Below are 19904 nucleotides of genomic sequence, written 5' to 3' on the forward strand. Positions count from 1 at the left end.
TGTAGTATAAATTCTAATTCTAACCTAGCAAGAGAAGACACTGAGCTGAGTAGTAGTTCAGGCATTCGATTGAGATTACACAAAGCTATCTCTTTTTGTTTGTTTTGTTTTATGTTTGTTTATTTATTTTTAACAGTGAGAGACAGAGCATGAGCAGAGGAGGGGCAGAGAGAGAGGGAGACACAGAATCCAAAGCAGGCTCCAGGCTCTGAGCTGTCAGCATACAGCCCGACACTGGGCTTGAACTCATGAAACGTGAGATCGTGACCTGAGCCAAAGTCGGACGCTCAACCAACTGAGCCACCCAGGCACCCCATACCCAAAGCTATCTCTTAAGAGTGTTAAACATATACTCTAGAGTGAATGCTGTACCTGCCAAAATAGATATGGCCTAACAAAAAATAAAATAAAGGCTAAAGAGACCAAAAAGATCTTAACTGCCTTCCAGGGAAAAATCGTATACTTTGTAAAAAAGACAACACAATTTATAGTGTGTCATCTATAATGCTGAACATATAATAATAGATGCACAGATATGTAAAGAAGCAGAGAATTTTGACCCACAATCAAGAAAATAACCCAGTCAATTCAAAGAGATCCTGACATAGTTCAGATGTTGAAATTAACAGAGACTTTAAGGTGGTTATCACTGTTGAAGTAGATAAAGTAAAAGATGGACATAATGAGTAGACCAATGAAGAATCTCAAGAGGAAGCCAGAAACTACAAAAAAATAAAGACTATGCATTTTCTAGTACTGAAAACACAATATCTGAAATGGAAAAATCACTAGGTGTACTTAAAAACATATAGAAGATAACAGAGAGGAAGATAGTAAACTTGAAAGAAAACTAAGAAAAATTATCCAAACTAAAGAAGAGAAAATAAAACGATTATATAAAAATGAGCAAGGACTCAAACTTATGTGGCAAGGAAGCTGATAATATGGACAATTTTGGAATGCTAGCGGAGAGGAAAAGAAAAAATAGGAAAACCAACTTAAAGAAATAATGGTCTGACCATTTCTCAAATTTGGTATAAAATGCCAAATTATAGATCTAAGAAGCTGAACAAGTCCCAGACAGAGTAAATACAAAGGCAATAACATGTAGACAAATAATGCTCAAATACCTGAGAACAAAAGGTAAAGGAAAATCATAAAAGAGAGCAGAGAGGGAAAACATTTCACACAGCAGAACAATAATCTGAATTAAAGCAAATTTCTATCAGAAACAATGGAAGCAAGACAACAATGGAATGACATTTTAAAATTATTTTTTAAGTTTATTTATTTATTTTGGGAAAAGAGAGAGAGAGAAAGCAAGAGCGAGCACATGCCTGCAAGTGGAAGAGGGGCAGAGAGAGACAGGGAGAAAGAGAATCCCAAGCAGGCTTTGCACTGTTAGCACAGAGCCCAACGCGGGCCTCATCTCAGGAACCGTGAGATCACGACCTGAGCCGAAATCAAGAGTCTGATGCTTAATCAGCTGAGCCACTCAGGTACCCCAACAATAGAATGACATTTTAAAGGATATATATCCATATTTATACACACAGAAAATATATATACATATATATGTATGTATGTATATCTATACTTTTGTATCAATTGAGTATATACTTCAAAACATAAAATAAAATAAAGATATCATATAAACAAATGTTGAGAGAAATTAGCCAGCTAACATGCACACAAAAATACTAAAATGCTTTGAATACAAGGAAAATGACACCAGATGGAATCTAAAAATGAAAAAACAGCAGTAAAAATGGTAAATATATTAGTAAATAGGAAAAACTACTTTTAAATTTTGATAGCTGTTTAAAGCAAACAACAGCATTTAACTGAGAGTTATTTTATATAGAGAGATGAAAAATACATGACAACAATAGCATAAAGGATGGGAGGGGTAAACATTATTAGCTATTATGAATTCTTACATTCATTTTAACTGCATTGGTACAGTATTAATTCCAAGTACACCATGATATGTTAAGGATGCATATAGTCATTTCTAAGTATAGCTATTAAAAAAAATAATACTGAGAAGAAAAACTAAAAATCCAACAGAATTAAATAAGAAAACAAAATCAAATAAACCAAAAAAGAAGGGAAGTAAAAATAGAAAAATAAATGATAAACAAATAGAAACAAAAATGAATATGGCAGTCTTAAATCCAATAATATCGATAAATATACTCCATAAATGGAGTACACATTCTAAGTAAAAGAGAAAAATTGACAAACTAGATAAAAGAAATGTAACTACTACTACAACAGATGAACTTAAGAAAGGCACATATAAGTTGAAAATAAATGAAACAGAAGATTTAGCCTTTGATCAGCAAACAAAAAGCTTTATTTTATTATTATTATTAATTAATACCAGAAAAAGTACAGTTCAAGGGAGAGCATTATTAGAAAAAGAAAAGGGTCATTTCTTAATGACAACAAGGTTCATCAGGAAAATACAACAAATGTAATGTATTACAACAAAATACAACAAATGTAAATGTGTTATGTACCTAATAATAGCTTCAATGTATACAAACAAAAATTACTCCATTTAAAGTTAATCATGTACCCACCTTCTGACGGAGTCACTTATGGATTTTTTCATAAGAAATAAAACACAGGTCCTTATACATACTTGTATGTAAAAATTAATAGTTTTCCTTATAAAAACTATGAACACCCCAAATGCCCATTGACAGGAAGATGGATAAACAAATTATGAAACTGTGAAATATTCATCAACAGAATAGTACTAATTGGCAATAAAAAATGAAGAACTGATGTGTGACAACATAGAAAAATTTAAAAATATATATCATTTAAGTGAAAGAAACCAGAAAGGAGGGCACATGCTTAATCTATGATGTTAGAAATCTGAATAATCTGAATAGTAGTTACCAAATAAATGTAGTTTGATAGAAGGAGATGTGCGGGAACTTTCTAAAGTGATGGAAATGTTCTATATTTTTATTGTGATGTTGATAGCACAGTTGTATACATTCCTCAAAACTTAAATTATATTATTTAAGACTCATGCATTTTTCTGTATGCATTACCTCACCTAAAAAATCCACATAAATAAATAATTAATTAATTAATTAATTAAATGATAAATAAATACAGAATGAATTGAAGGGATGTACGATGGGATAACCCAAAATGTGCCACTTGGGCATAAAGTTTATTTCAAGTTGAAAGTAATAAATACACAGCAGATGCAGGAAAAACTTTGCTTCCCTCATAACTGCCTGAATTTACATTGGAAAGAAGAGAATTATTAACAGAGACTCCCCTTTACCCAAGGAATTTATCTAGAAAATAAGGCAACCTTTGTTTTCAAACACATCTTTTCATCTTGTGAATGGCTTTCCTCCCCTTTGTGTTCACAGACTCCTACCAGTCTCTTTAGCTCAAGTAAGCTTCAAGTTGCCTCATTGTCTTTGGAATTTCCTGTGTGGATTCCCCATACATACATATATATGCCTGTTAAATTTGATTTTCTCCTGTTAATCTGTCTCACGTCAATCTGATTCTAAATCCAGCTAGAAGGACCATAGGACGGGAAGTTCTTCCTTCCGCACAGAATCTTTTTTTTTTTTTTTAAGTTTATTTATTTATTTTGAGAGAAACAGAGACAGTACAAGTGCGGGAGGGGCAGAGAGAGAGGGAAAGAATCTCAAGCAGGCTCCAGGCTGTCAGCACAGAGCCTGATGTGGGGCTTGAACCCACAAATATGCCAGCTCCTGACCTGTGCCGAAACCAAGAGTCAAACACTGAGACAACCCAGGTGCCCCTCGGACAGACTCTTTAAAACAAAATTAAAAATGTAGAATTGTATTAATGTTTTCTCCACATCAAACTATATTAATTTGACAGTTTTTATTTTAAGCTGACAGGTTGTTCTATTCAGCTGGTTGAAGTACCTCAAGGCAGTAATAAGAGTCTGGCCTCCTTCTGCGACAAAGTAAAAAAGTGAGTCTTGCTATTTCATGAAACTTTGAAATTTCTGTGCCGGCATAAATTTGTCTATTTTATAACAGCACTGAACTGATTAATTTTGAATACAAAATGTTAAAGTTTTATATATTTTAACAGTGAAAAATATAAATTCATGACAAATTAGTTCATTGATTAACTTCTAGTATTGTTTTTGTTGTTTTAGTCAAATCATTTTATTTTCTTGATAATTCAGTTAAAGTTAAATGTTTAATAATTTCAGACCTGCCCTTGCTATTTGTTGACAGTTTAGTTTGCAGTGAATTAATTTCTTATTTAATGGCATAACTGACTGACTTCTCTGGCTCCCAAATTAGCATAGATTTATCCCAAATTAGCATAGATTTATCCTTCCTACCTGGGATATACTATTTAGAATGATGAGACTGCCCTCCTTTTAATAACTCAATCTTACCTTGAATGAATTTCCAGAATAATGAACAAATGCATGGGTGTTTGTCCATTGAAAAACTAATTTGTTCATTATAGGATATTACAAAAACATCACTGGTCCCCTTTTTACTTATTTAAAATGAACTTATAATATAAAGCTAGCTTCTGTTTTTTAAGACCAATTTCTTATTAGCAGTTAAAATTTATATAACCCCATCTCTTCTGCTGCTAGGGTTCCCAAAAGCTTTGAAAAATTCATGCATTTTCCTTCTCATAATTTTTATCTATTTATAGCTACTATAAAAATAATAAATATACACATAAATAAACTTTAACTTATTTATCAGCTATAGCAGCTTCCTGCTAAATGATCATTTGGGACTAAAGACTGGAATCATTTATTTAATAATTAATTTAAAGGCTATTTGAATGACTAATAACAAGTCCATGCATGAGAAAGATTCAAAAGTGGAACAAACCAACAGAAAAGCAAGGTCTCTGTCCTAAAAAGTCTGTAACCCTGCTGGAAGAACTGAAAGGCATACAGACAAAAAAAAAAAAAAACTAAACTAAACTAAACTAAACTAAACCTAGGAGCTCAAATCCATGAAAATATTTAATAACTAATGTCTCACTCTTGCTCACAGAAAAATAAAATAAAATGACTCTTTGGATTGCTAAATTAGCATCTTTAAAGATATCAATATTGATTCTTTTAGGAATAAACTACTCACTGTCACAAACTGACAAGCATTGCCAGGAACTTGACATTTTAAATCTAAGATATGATCATTTCTACCCATTAAGCATGAGCAATAGCTCATCTTAATATCACAAGATATCACTCAGTATAAATCCATTGACAAAACACTTATTACTAGTCCTTCCCATCACTTCCTTTTTTAACATAATGTAATATTCTCAGATGAAGTCTTCTTGTGGATGTAATAGTGACACAAAATACTTTATGTGATGGTTTGTCACTAGCTCATGGTGCATTTTCTGAGTTCCTAAATGTAATTTTTCTCAATGGTTCCTTTCAAAGTAACCATGAAACTAAAACAGATGACCAAATAATAATAAACTTTAGTGTAGTGAAAGGAAGAGATAGGTTATATTTACACATACTTATCTTGGTTTTCAATAATCCTTTTTGATGTATGCTCATATATAAAATGATTAAATTTATAAATGCCTAATTATTTTTTACACATACTATTCATCCAACAACAACATATTGAAGATCTACTATGTACTAGGCACTGTCCAACCCCTCTTAATTCAAAAGAAGACCAAATTGAGTTTGAAAGCCAGGTTTTTTAAGAGGGTCATAATAGAATGGATTTATGTATCCAGTTTAGTCTGTTTTTATTTAATATTTAAACATACCTAAAATGTTTGCAATATTCCTGTTATATACCCTTTAAAGAGAGTCTCTAACTTATTGGATCTGGTTTCTTTTTTTGACATGCTTTTAAGCCACATCTTTCAAGCAATGTGTCATATTTTTGTAAAAAATACAATCAAATGGCATAGCATATGCAAAGTTCTGGCCACAGTAGATGCTCAGCAAAGTTTTAGGAGTGAATAGGTCATAAATTTGCATTTTAAATTTATTTCCTGAAAAACAGGAGAAACTTAAATCATGTATGCATGGAATAGTATCCTATCATATGGTGAATACTAAATCATGAAACTCCTCCACCAGATGTTGGAGTCTAGATCTTTATCCTAGGGTATAAGAGAGGAGAGACGCCCAAATATTTATCCTGAACAATGGGTTTTCAAACTGTAGCTATGGAGCAGCAGCAGTAATGGCTTACTTGGAAAACTGTTAGCAGGGGAAATGAAGATTCCTCCACAGATCTATTGAATCAGCAAATATGAGGATGGGACTCAGAAATAGGTGATTCTGGCACATACCAGCCCATGCACTTTTTCATTTTTCAGGCCCCTCAAGAAGGGGCTGTTTCTGTGGAATTTAACAGCATAGAAATTAAGCTATCTCAGTGAGCATGGCACTACTTTAATGCTGCACAAAGTGAATGAATGCTAAGGATGTAATTCCTATTGATACATTACATCGAATGTATGACATACATTCTACACACAGAACGTATAACGTTCTCTTCAGGAATAGCACTACAAAATTTAGCTGTCTGAACAATTAACAAAAAACATAATTTCATATTCATAATCAAAGGCATTTTAAATACCTAAGTTGCAAATAATCTTATGTTATATTCTACATGTGGGTAATAACATGAATCAAAAGGGATTCAGCTATAATAATATATGATAGTTATGATACATCACATGGGTATATGCTTACATTCTACGAAACTCTTTCACATGCATTTTCACTTTTAATCCTTGCCATAAACCTTTGAAGTAGATATAAATATCCTTAATTGTACAACCAAAGGAACTGATCAAATAACTTGCCTCTGACAATAAAATTACTAAAGGGAAGAGTCAGCATTCAAACTCAAGGCTTCTGGCTCCAAGGATAAACTATTTTGCAATTCTCTGACTCACTGGAGCAAGAAGGAATTGTTCAGTTTGTGCAAATGTCTTTTGGGCTAAATTACTTATGTAAAATCCAGAGATTTGTGTAAAAACCAAAAATTTTGAGCCAAGAATGGTATTTACCAATGGAACACAAACAAGATAATTTATTTACCAAAATCCTTAAATCAAAATGAGTGACTTCCAGCTTGAGAAAGTTAGCAAAAACCAAGGGGAGGTGTTCAGCTTCAAAAGTAATGTCAATGAAGGAAGGCTTCATGATTCAGAGTCAGTTTTCATGCCTGATAAATGCCAATATATTCTTAATTGCTTCAAATGAGATGCTCCTGGGGAAATCTAAAGAACAGTCTTTTATGGTTGTCTTGGTATAATTGTAATCTTTACCAATCTGGCCTAGTTAATAGCACTGTACCACCAATCACGTCCCGATTGTTTCCATATTTTAAATCTAAAGCAAAACTGAACATGAAGTTTCTTACAATCTCTCCTAAGTATTTTTTCCCATATATTTTTCAGGATAAGAGAAACATATCATGCAGCTGACATTAATTCGAATTCAGGGAAGATCTGGAGCACTACTGCAGCATTTCCATGTCAGCTTTTTTCTAACACTAAGTTTAATATAAATATTTGTATTGATAACTCAACACAACGACTTCATTTTAAGCCATACGGTAAGCGACCTTGCAAAATAAATATAAAAATCTACACAAAGCTAATAGGATGCACAGCCTTGAGTCCACAGACTGAAAGCATTAAAAGAAGCATTATTAAATGCTAGTATTTTGCCCTAAACTGGAGTTAAGAGGAAAATATCTGGAAACCTTTTGTGAACATTTGTTGAGCTATTGTTTTTAAGAACTCTCTTCATATAGCTCAGCCCAGAACACTTTACTTTCCTACTATATAATACCCGATGGCAAGTATAACAAATTTTTGGCATATTAAAAACAAAACTAAATTTCAAAAAGATTATAGATAAAGCATATGAATGAAATGAATGAATATATATATAAAAATGGCAATACTAACCATTAGAAACAACTATGTCATTCGAATGTAAATAATAGACATTGATACATAGTCTTTATTCTCACTGTAGGAAGTATAGGAGCCTTATGAATAATGAGCAGATCCATTCAATCAGTCTCTGGGGATGAATCCTGGAACCTGGATTCTGCATCTTCTCAAACTCATCAGATGATTCTTTTTTTTTTTCTAGAGTTTTAGAATCTCTTTAAAGTTGTTTAATAATTTTAATATATATTAAATATATGTATCATGTATAATATATATTATATTATGTATAATATATGTTATAGATATAATATATATCTATATATATATTAGAGAAAGAAAGGGGGAGAGAGCATGAGCTGGGGATAGATAAAGAGGGAGGGAGAACAAGAAATCTCAAGCAGCCTCCACACTCAAAACAGAGCCCAACGTGGGGCTTGATTCCATGACTCTGGTATAATGACCTGAGCCGAAAACAAGAGTCTGACTCTCAACCAACTTAGCCACCCAGGCGCCCCAAAGTTTAATATTTCACTGTTATAGTCAACTATTTTGCAAAACAATAATAGTTCTTTAAACATTAGTTTCTACTAATGAGTTTCTACATATGAGCTATTTTTTCTTGGCAAATAATAACAAATATTTTCTTTTAGTGATTGTTATTAATATTATTATTACTTTGGTTTTTTTTTTTCTTATTCTAGTCAAGATTCTGAGTTAGTACAGATGGCTACAAACAGCAATGTTATGTTGGAATATTTAGTTAGGACCATCTGGTTTGAAACTAACAAAAACCAACTTCTGCTTCCTTACAAAGAAAAAAAATTCTTAAAGAATATAGGGATTTCTTACAGAATTTTAGAGTAAGAATTCAGCAGATTCAGGAACGTACTAAAGGCACAGATGAACAAGCAGTCCAAAATTCCTGTATGCATCTCACCTCATCTCTTCTATATAATTGCTTCTCATGTTTCCCTTGTTTACTGCTGACTCATTTCCCTTGCTTTTCCAGAACATACGGAAAGCCAAGTTCTCAAGCTTAAATGCTATTTGGCCAGTTTACCTACAGAAAATTTAATCTCTCTATTAGATCCAATTCCAAATTTCTAAAAAGCAAGATTCTTATTGCCCAGCCAAAATCAGTGGTGTTGAACCCTGAGTCAATCACAATCTGTATCATCTTGGCATCAGTTGCTGGAGAAGAGGGGAATAACTGTAAACTAGGGAGACCACTTCTCTTCTTCTAATTTACAGTATTTAATTTCTAACATTTCTTTCTCTCTCTCTCTCTGCATGTTCTTTTGTTGAATTTGGCCAGTTGGAGGCCATTTCTGACTTTTATGAGAAGTTTCAGGAAAGTGATTAGGTCATTGTGTTTAGTGTTAGAGATGTATAGTGGTAAAGAGGATGTCTGCGCTGTCAAGGATATTTACAAGGGGGAGGAAGAGGAGGAGGAGGAAGGGGTGAAGTACAGGAGAAAAAGGAGGAAGAAGGAGAGAAGGAAAGGACACCTTCATGAAAACATACAGAGCATGTGCCACTGTTGGCAGGAAAATTTTTCCCCTATCTACTTATATTTGAAGGGGATGAGGGTGGTGGCTGTGACAGAACTGATAATAGATTAATAGGAGAAAAGGCAAGGTTATTTACATACGCATGGAGGGGTTACTCAATGAGTAACCTGCTGAATACCCAGAGGTAAAGGTTTATCTACCAATTTAATGTAAAAGCGTGTATATGTGTGTGTGTTGAAGTGTGTCAGTTAGAGCTTCACTAAGAAAGTAGGAACCATCTAGTGGATGGGCAATCTGTCTCCTTCCTGGAATTTATAGGAAATTCCCTCAGAAGGAAGTTAGTGGAAGCTGTATTTTAGGGAGTCTCTGCTTTAGTCAGATAATAAAAGTTCAGATAAGATTTCAAATACCTTCACTATGAAATCATCTTTATGCTAAAACTGTGATCCTTTCACCACTTTAAGTGTTTTACTAGTAAATACAGATGTGCTCTAAAGAACAAAATAGTGTATCTGAAGAGTATATCAAGAATGACTTCAATAAAAGATGTTGTTGCTAGAAATTTAGAGAATAATGAAATCTAGATAAATAAAGAGGACAAGATGGATGAGGATAAGGCATTTTCATCCAAAAAGAATACTGTTTCCCCAAGAGTGAAGAAATAGAATCCTTCTAGAGAAGTAGGTGTTTTAAGCAAAGAATTCTGTGTTCCACAATCTTCAGCCATCATTTCAATGAAGATGATTCCTGTGTCCTTATTTACAAGTACAAAGTTTCTCTAGAGTGTCTTTACTTTCAACTACATTTTAGATTTAGATGATGCATGGTCAGAACTGTATTAGGAGGCCATTTATGACATGCAAAGTGTTGGAAGTAGAAACCAGTTTGCAAAGATTAAAGAGTGATTTACAACTGTTTGTAAAAGTTATCTACTAAGAAGTTTGGCAATATTGGGAAGGTTAAAAAAATACTATCTTAATGTAATGAAATGTGTAAGGGGAGATTTTATTTTAAGAAAAAACAAAAATTTTAAGAAAAAACAAAATCATCTTTACCATGGAGAATATTGAATATATAAAAGAAAGGGTAGGGGCGCCTGGGTGGTGTAGTTGGTTAAGCATATGACTTTGGCTCAAGTCATGAGCTGTTCACAAGTTTGAGCCCCATATCAGGCTCTGGACTGACAGCTCAGAACCTGGAGCCTGCTTCAGATTCTGTGTCTCCCTCTCTCTGCCCCTCCCCCACTTTCTCTCTCTCTCTCTCTCTCTCTCTCTCTCTCTCTGTCTCTCTCTCTCTCTCTTAAAAATAAATAAACATTAATTTCTTTAAATAAAAAATAGGGGATTTAACCAATGGAAATAGAACCTAGGGTAGGAAAAATCTGAGATTAAGAAGTAGGATATAGTAAAAAAGTCAAAATACTTATATCTCACAAGATGTGTAAAGATGTAGAGAATGATGTATAAAAGACTAGATTTAATGCACAGGTAGTTAATTAAAGAATCTCAAATGGGCATTAGCCTCTTCTATATGGTAGGCAATATAGTCAACAGATTGAGAAGGGCTGCATAAAGTGGAAGAGTACAAGAAATTGGGGAAAGTATTATATTAGCTGCCAAACTGAAGGTACAAGTATAAAATCTACTTAAAAGAGGTCATAGTACTTGTTCACTTACAATATGGATGAGAAATTTAATCATAGATACTTAATGGTTGACTTCAAGGAGAAAGATGATAATTTCAGGTTTAAATATGCCTAATTTGAAGTAATAATGAAACATTCAAAGAGTAACATGAAACAGATAGTAGGCGATAATTAAGCTGAAGCACAGGGGAGAAGTAATAGTAGAAATTGGATTATGGAGTCTACCATGCAGAGTGGAAAGATGTAGTGAAATAATGATTTCATGCATGCCCCCTATAGCACAGGGGATGCAGCCTGGAAATGGGAGAATCAAGTTAATTAAAATGAACTGATATCCCTGGAGATATTTTCCTGCCATTATATACTGGCAATTTTCTCCCCTCCTTGTCAATGCTCTTACAGTCATGATTTTGCTGTGGCCATATTTTCTTCTAGTTGCAATCATACTATTTCAGTCATTATTCCCAAGCAACAGGGTGTTTAAGATAACTCTCTCCCAGGTCAAAGCATTTCCACAACCCTTAATTCCATGATTATCTTTACCATTTGTTTCTCTAGCCATTTCTTAGAAAATACCTTGATCTATCATACAACCCACATTTTTAGGGGCGGCTGGGTGGCTCAGTCAGTTAAGCATCTGATTTCAGCTCAGGTCATGATCTTGTGGTTGTAAGACCGAGCCCCACGTTGGGCTCCGCACTGAGAAGGAGCCTGCTTGGGATTCTCTCTCTCTCCCTCTCTCTCTGCTCCTCCCTCTGTCTCTCTCTCACTCAAAATAAATAAACACGCTTTAAAAAATGTAAAAACCCACACTTTTAAATCCAGTATTATTCTCCCCGCCGCCCCCCCCCCCGCCACCTTTTTTTGTGGCAGGTTCGGCAATACCAATTGCACTACATTTTGTTAGCCAGTTTGTGTCAAAAACATTTTTTCCAAACAGAAGGGTATGGCAGAAAAAGAAGACACAGCAAAGTAAACAGATAATGGCAAACTAAATACAACTCAGATGAATACAACTGAGTGTTTGCAATATGCTGTTCAAATTCTGATTAATGGTCATCAGTACAGTCCGTTTTTACTTTCTTCATTGATTGCGACCATGAATTCACATTCAAAGCATGGAGACATATATATATATACAATTTTCAACTATTATCATTTATGATAGTAAATGAGCCCTGCACTATTTCATAGACAACCATTACTGTAAACTCAGTACGGTGCTGGTCACTACTAAGTAGCATATGTATGTAAGAGCTTAGTGGGGAGATTACAGAATGTAAAGCCAAAGGATTTGTATCCAACAGTATGCTTACACTTTGAGCTCCAGAGAAAGTGTAGAAAAAAAGCACATGCTCATTAAAGTTATCACAATGCTGCCCAAGATGGAAACTTTGGTGATTCCTACATGGGGAACAATAAACTTTGGAGACTTAGAATCATCAAGAGCACAAGCTTTGGAATCTGACAGATTTAGGTTGGACTCTTCGCTTGCCACTATCACTCACTATACAATGTCCTTGGCATTTCCCAAGTCTCTGTGAGCACTCAGGGTAGAACACTTTTTCTGCAGAGCCACAGCATATTCAGGTTTTAATATGAGGAATACAATACCAGGCTCCATCAGTAATGTGAAGACAGATTGATCAAAGAAAATGCAAACAGTATTTTCAAAAGTACCTCCAAATTTAATGAGACTAATAAATGAGATGCATCTCATTTTAATTCCTCTTGATGGAGCTAGACAGTTATAGTTCATAATGTGTATATCTTTTTTGTGCTCAAAACCTTTTCCCCAGCCAATATATGATAAGCTCTTATTAACTTTTTATTATTCACCTTTGTTTTTAGCTAATTATCTTGTCAAAGACCTAATTGCAGAGGTTCTACATTTTTCTACAAATGACGAATTATTCCCCAAAGATCATCTTCTAAGTATATGTGGCTATGAAGAATTTTTACAGAAGTAAGTATCTTATTAAGGTAAATTTTGATCATTGTTATAACCTATATTAAGACACACTTCATTTTTTTTTTCTTTTAAACATACTTTGGACAAACACTATAGTCTTAGAACCAGCATAATTAAATCAATTTTGCCCTTTTTAATATGAATTCAAAATTTTAAGACTCATAGCAACAGGTGCATTGTTGGTTTTATTTTGTTATCTTGTGTATTTATGGCAACATGTATTTAAATGACCTGTTACCAGGCTGACATTCTCAGGACATGGAACTTTCAGTTTTGAAACGAAGAAAATTCTGGGCAACACAAATTACTGCAATAAAGCTTATTAAGGCTAATCACGGAGCGTCTGGGTGGCTCAGTCAGTTAAGCGGTTAAGTCTCCAACTTTGGTTCAGGTTATGATCTGGCCATTCACGAGTTCAAGCCCTTCTTCGGGCTCTGTGCTAACCATTCAGAGCCTGGAGCTTGCGGATTCTGTCTTCCTCTCTTTCTGCCCCTCCCCCGCTCACGATCTGTCTCCCTCTCCCTCAAAGAAAAATAAATATAAAAAAAAAAAATTAAAATGTAGCTTGATACACCTGACAGACACACACACAAGAATTAAAAAGACTGGGGCGCCTGGGTGGCTCAGTTGGTTGAGTGTCCGACTTTGGCTCAGGTCATGATCTCGTGGTCTGTGAGTTCAAGCCCCACGTCAGGCTCTGTGCTGACAGCTCAGAGCCTGGAGCCTGTTTCAGATTCTGTGTCTCCCTCTCTCTGCCCCTTCCCTGCTCATGCTCTGTCTCTCTCTGTGTGTCAAAAATAAATAAACATTTTTAAAAAATAATTAAAAAGACTTCACAATTAAAAAAAAAATTTTAATATTTATTTATATTTGAGAGAAAGACAGAGCATGAGCAGGGGAGGGGCAGAGAGAGAGAGGGAGACACAGAATCCAAAGCAGGATCCAGTTGTCAGCAGAGCCAGATGCGGGGCTCAAATTCATGAATGGCGAGATCATGACCTGAAGCGAAGTTGGAGGCTTAACCGCTTAACCAATAGCCACCCAGGCACCCCTGGTCACAATTTTTGAAAACAATAAATTTTAATGTAATAACTAATTTTTGGTTTACAATTGTATTAGTATGCTGATTAAATACTGATTTTTAAAAATCACAGAGGATTTGAGTATAAGCATTACAACATTTTCATAAAAGAGTAACTTTCTTCATTTCTTTAGTCAGGAAGCTCTTAAAGCAATTAAAAAAGTCTGTTCTCATGTAGGTCAACTGCAAATACTTATTTGATAGAAAATTCATCTTCTCTTATTTGTATCACAATTATGCCTATTCTGAAATTCCTTAAAGACCAACCTTGAAAATATAACACAGCTTTAAAGGAGATATTTCTCTGCTGTTATTACACAGATATTCTAAATAGTAAAGTAAACTGAAGTAGTCGATAAAGTGGTTTGTCACATTTTTTCCTTGTGTTTCCATAAGTGTCTAAAGATTGACAAGTCTCATCAAAGTGTATTTCTTTTTAGATACCCATTGTTACTGTCATTACTATTCTACCATAATGTAGAATAATGCCAAATGTGTTTGAAAATAACTTGTCAGTAATTTGGTGAATTTAGCAATATTATCAGGAAATCCAGTCTTTTACTGTGCAATGTTAACTGTGACTGTTTAAGACATTATCTACCTTTCTGTATTCCATTTATAACAAAATAATAATATTTATATGTCATAGATATTTCATTGCATTAACTCACAGATATCCCCCTTCTCCCTTATGTATTTGCACCTACCCATTTATATACCCAATGACTGGGCTGCTACCTTCTTCCAATATATGGTTTTGACACTGTATACAAAGAGCAAGGAGAAATACTTGAGAAATGTAATCTTATACTTAATACTCATTAAAATTCAACTTCTGAATGTTTAGCCTACAAATGTACATCTGGTCTTCAGCTAATGTCAAACATTAGATGCAAAAAATACGAAACATTATCAAGGGGCGCTTGGGTGGCTCAGTCGCTTAAGCATCCAACTCTTGATTTCGGCTCAGGTCATGATCTCTCGGTTCGTGGGCCTGAGCCCTGCGTCAGTTTCTGCACTGACAGAGCCGAGCCCACTTGGTATTCTCTCCCTCTCTTTCTGTCCCTCCTGTGCGTGAGCACATGCATGCTCTCTCTCTCTCTCTCTCTCTCTCTCTCTCTCTCTCAAAAATAAATTAACATGAAAAAAATTTTTAAAAAAATTATCAAAATTTTATATTGAGTATTATCAGTAGGAAATAACATCCCACAAGTAAAAGTATTGAAGAGACAGAAATTTGGAAAAGTATAATGTGAATAAATTTATAATGACTTTGGCTTAATTACTGTTTTAAATGTGTAAGTTATCTATAATTAACTCAACTGTGACTGCTAAAAATGTATGTAACATTTTTCTTTTTCTTGTTAATATAAACATACAGATTTCCTAAATGTTTTTATAGTCACTTATTTCTATCAAATATTTCATTTAATTGGGCTTTTATTAAGATAGTAATAAACAAGTAAATAAATAAATAAATAAATAAATAAATAAATAAATAAATAAATCAGGGATTTATTTACTATTTAAGATTAACATACTACCTCTTTGTTATGATTTTTTTTTTTTTAATTTTTTTTTTCAACGTTTTTTATTTATTTTTGGGACAGAGAGAGGCAGAGCATGAACGGGGGAGGGGCAGAGAGAGAGGGAGACACAGAATCGGAAACAGGCTCCAGGCTCCGAGCCGTCAGCCCAGAGCCTGACGCGGGGCTCGAACTCACGGACCGCGAGATCGTGACCTGGCTGAAGTCGGACGCTCAACCGACTGCGCCACCCAGGCGCCCCTGTTATGATTTTTTAAAATAAGCATAATATTCATTACTATTCTTTATAACATTTAAATCAGTAAGATTTTTTTGTTGTTTATTCCTATGAAATTTGTCAAAAAAAGTGCCCTTAAACACTTGGATATCTTTTCATAATGTTTTTCTACAGAAGGAACACAGGTAACACAAAATAAAGTAAATGATACAATAGGTAATAATTTACGCTCTAACAGTTATAGTACTACACTTCATCTGGAGTATTTGACTAGCTTTGATTGATAAAAATAATAATAATAGCCATTTATCAAGTGCATGTTATTTGGTTACCTCATATTGAGTAGACTTGTAAGTCTTATGACATTATCAGTGCAATAGATACTGCTTAACCCCTAGTTTATAGATGGGAAGTCTGAGGTTTTGTTGAAGATCACATAACTAGGAAGCTGGTAGAATGAAGCCTGAATTCAAACCCAGGTTTGGCTGCTTGCCCTGGGTCTGAACTATAAAACAATAGTGCAAAAGCTCTTGAAGAATATACAAGAAATAGCAAATAGGTTCTTCATGCTACAGCACATGGTAGAAAATATATGCAGTTTTGTGGGTGTCTGCAAGAATGGGGTACAGAGATTGTATTAGTCTACTTCGATTCCTACTGAGAACTACACACATACAAGACGAAGATGGGTTATATACAACCTTTGCCCTCTCCCTTGCCTAAAAATTCATAAAGCCCTGTAATCAGTTCTTACAATGCCCTTATCATGAAGGCATTATTAGCATTATCATACACCAACTGCTTGTAGATCACAGAAAGAGATTAATGGGAAGAATATGGAAACAGTGCAAAGAAAAATCAATGATAAACTTCTATTTGGAGAATAAATACTGAAGAAGAAATCAGTACCATGTGATAAAATGTTAATAGCTTTTGAATATAAAAAATACACTTAAATTTTGTTTTTAAAAAATAATTATCAAGAAAAAAAACAGGCTAAAAATGTGAATAGCATGAATATAAATTCAATGGACAAGAAATTATTCAGGGGCACCTGAGCCACTGGGTGGCTCAGTCAGTTAAGCGTTGGGCTGTTGGTTTCAGCTCAGATCATGATCTCCCCATTTGTGAGACTGAGCCTCGAGTGGGGCTCTGCACTGACAGCGTGGAGCCTGCTTGGGATTTTCTCTCACCCTCTCTCTCTGCTCATTCCCTGGTCCTGCTCTCTCTCACTCTCACTCTCTTTCTCAAAATAAATAAACATTAAAAAAGAAATTATTTAGAGTTTGATCTAAGAACAAACATCCAATTAAGACAATGAAATACCATTTTTGCCCATCAAATTCTCAAAATATGATGAAATTCATTTGGAAATGGACAATATGTAAACAGATGCTAGAAATAGACATTGATATAGCACTTGCTGAAGAGAATTTTGTCAAAAATGTGTTAAAAGTCTGTAGAAACATGTTTTAAACTGATGGATCATCTGTTTCAGCAATTCTGCCTCTATGAATACCTCTAAGTAACAATTATAATTATACAAAATGACCTAGTTATAAAGCATATTTACCATAACATAATTTCTAATATTAGCAACAATGACAATGAAAACTGGAAAAAAATGAAATCTCCAATAGTACTCCAAAATAGTGGTAAAACAGGCCATGAGCATAATTTTATTATAATATGGCACAGAATTTATAAATCAATAAAAAATATAGCATCATATGAAATAAAAACATGTATCATACCTTTAAAAGGTGAAAGGTATCTTTTCAAATAACATTTAAATATATTAATTTTTGTTACAAGTAAATTTCTATTTGGAAAAGAAGAAATCTTATACACTAAAATGTTAAAGTAGTTACTTACACCTTGAAAAAGGACTACAATAAAAATGATATTTACTCATTTCTTTTTTAATTTACAAAACATCTATGATAAACCTGCCTTTTTTACTATTAGGAGATTAAAGAAATAAATTATTCCTCATTGAGGTGAAAATAATAAGAACAGTAAAAATAACAACAGTAAAATCTACTTTACTTGTTAAAAGTCTTTTATGGACTAGAATTTTCATATGTAGTACCATTCACTCTCATATAAGAAAAGCATGATTATATCCATTTTACAGATGGGAATATTGAAGCAAAGAGAAATTACATGACTTCCTAAAGGTTATGAAATTTGGAAGCAGCAAAGTGGATAGCATAAGTCTACCTGGCTATGAAGCCCAAACCTTTCTAATGTATAACAAAGTCTCCTTCATAATGAAGGGCCACTTGAAAATAAAAATTATGGGGATAACGTTTCATTAGAGATAATGAACATTAATTTGGGCTGTAAACATGGGTTTATAATCCAACATACAGAATTTGGGTCAAACACGAGAAAAAGAAACCATAGTTTAGAGAACAATCATGTTCTGACATATTTAAATTTTTAAAAATCTTTAATCAGAGACATTTTGAAGTGATTAGACTAAAATGAAGGAAAATCACAATCACTAAAGGTGGGCTTGTTCAATTTCATTTTTTTTTTTTTGTAATTTAAATCTAAGTTAGTTAACACATAGTGTAATAATAGTTCCAGGAGTAGAACCACTCCTGCAGCCCAGGAATAAATCCCACTTGATTGTGGTAAATTATTCATTTAATGTATTGTCAGATTTAGTTTGCTAGTATTAAATTTCTGATTAGACAAAAATATTGTTTTGGAATTTTGACACTCTTTAAGCAAATAAATATCTTCAAAACAAATGCTGCCCACAATTGATAATGCTACGGTATCACTGTTGCTTTGGCAAAATGAGTTTAACTTTCTTTAACATCAACTTATCTTTTAAATAATTTATTTCTAATGTATTTGTTCTAGTTTACAAATGAGCTATAGTATTACATTTTAGTAATCTTTAATTCCAGATTTAAAATTTTACTAAGCCTCTATTAATCTTTTCAGGGTATATAGATTGCTTTGAGCTCCTGTGGAGTGTAGGTCTAAATACATAAAAAATATTATGTAGTTGTCGGAGTGCCTGTGTGGCTCAGTCAGTTAAGCATCCGACTCTTGACTTCAGCTCAGGTCGTGATCTCAAGGTCATGAGACTGAGTCTTTGAGTTGGCTCCTCAGTGGACGTGGAGTCTGCTTGATTTTCTCCCTCTCCCTCTCTCTGTCTCTGTCTCTCTCTCATCTCACCTTCTCGCCCTGTCCCAATTGTGTCCACACACTCTCTATCTCTTTCTCAAAAAATAAATAAGTAAATACATAAATACAGACATAAATACATAAATAAATAGAAGTATATGGTTGTTAATATATAGTGAACTAAGAAGTAGAGAGTGTTCTCTCTGCTACTGCCCTAGCATAAAAACACCACCACCAACAAAACAAAACACTATTATTTTTGTGGGATGATGTAGAAATAATATTTTTCTCATATTAAGTTCTCCTTATGTTATCAGAAATATGCAATTTTAATCTGTCCTGGATTATAAAGATAGAGATAAATTATATTTAGTTGCCACTTTTGCAATTTTTCATCTACGTTAGACCAGATAAAGAAAGACAAATACTTAAAATTTAAACTTCTTGGTTTCTTTTAGTTGGTATATTTGTCTGTCAAAATAGTCCCAATAAGTAACTACCTCATGAACCAACCAAGTTTTGAGGAAGTAGCTAGGACTTTTTGTTAGCACAATTAAAATGTAAATGGTCAGGATACTTTTCATAACTTTGCTAATAAGTATATTCATGATGCTCTATTTGTGTTTCCTCCTTAGGTTATACTTTGCTATTTTATTGGACTCACCTGTCTTTAGAGGCCCAGGGATATTAATAACATAATAATTTAGACTCTATGAAAAAAAATTTACATATTTTTCCCAAACAGTACATTTTTGTACACTGAACAAAAGTGAATTTAATCAACAAAGCAAATAAGATGTTATTTATATTTTTGGGGTGCCTGGGTGGCTC

General features: G+C 33.7%; 1 protein-coding gene across 8 annotated transcripts in view; it reads left to right on the top strand.

The window, feature by feature from the left end:
• PIK3C2G (phosphatidylinositol-4-phosphate 3-kinase catalytic subunit type 2 gamma) overlaps positions 1-19904 on the top strand; it is a 347337-nt gene that overhangs the window by 26812 nt on the left and 300621 nt on the right. For all 8 annotated transcript variants that reach the window (XM_042945913.1, XM_042945912.1, XM_042945916.1 and 5 more), the window contains 3 exons: positions 3905-3987; positions 7450-7607; positions 12961-13075. In XM_042945913.1, coding sequence (XP_042801847.1) covers positions 3905-3987; positions 7450-7607; positions 12961-13075 — 356 coding nt within the window. The remainder of the gene's footprint in view (positions 1-3904; positions 3988-7449; positions 7608-12960; positions 13076-19904) is intronic.

The sequence above is a fragment of the Panthera leo genome, chromosome B4 (assembly GCF_018350215.1).
Source record: "Panthera leo isolate Ple1 chromosome B4, P.leo_Ple1_pat1.1, whole genome shotgun sequence".
NCBI classification, from domain to species: domain Eukaryota; kingdom Metazoa; phylum Chordata; class Mammalia; order Carnivora; family Felidae; genus Panthera; species Panthera leo.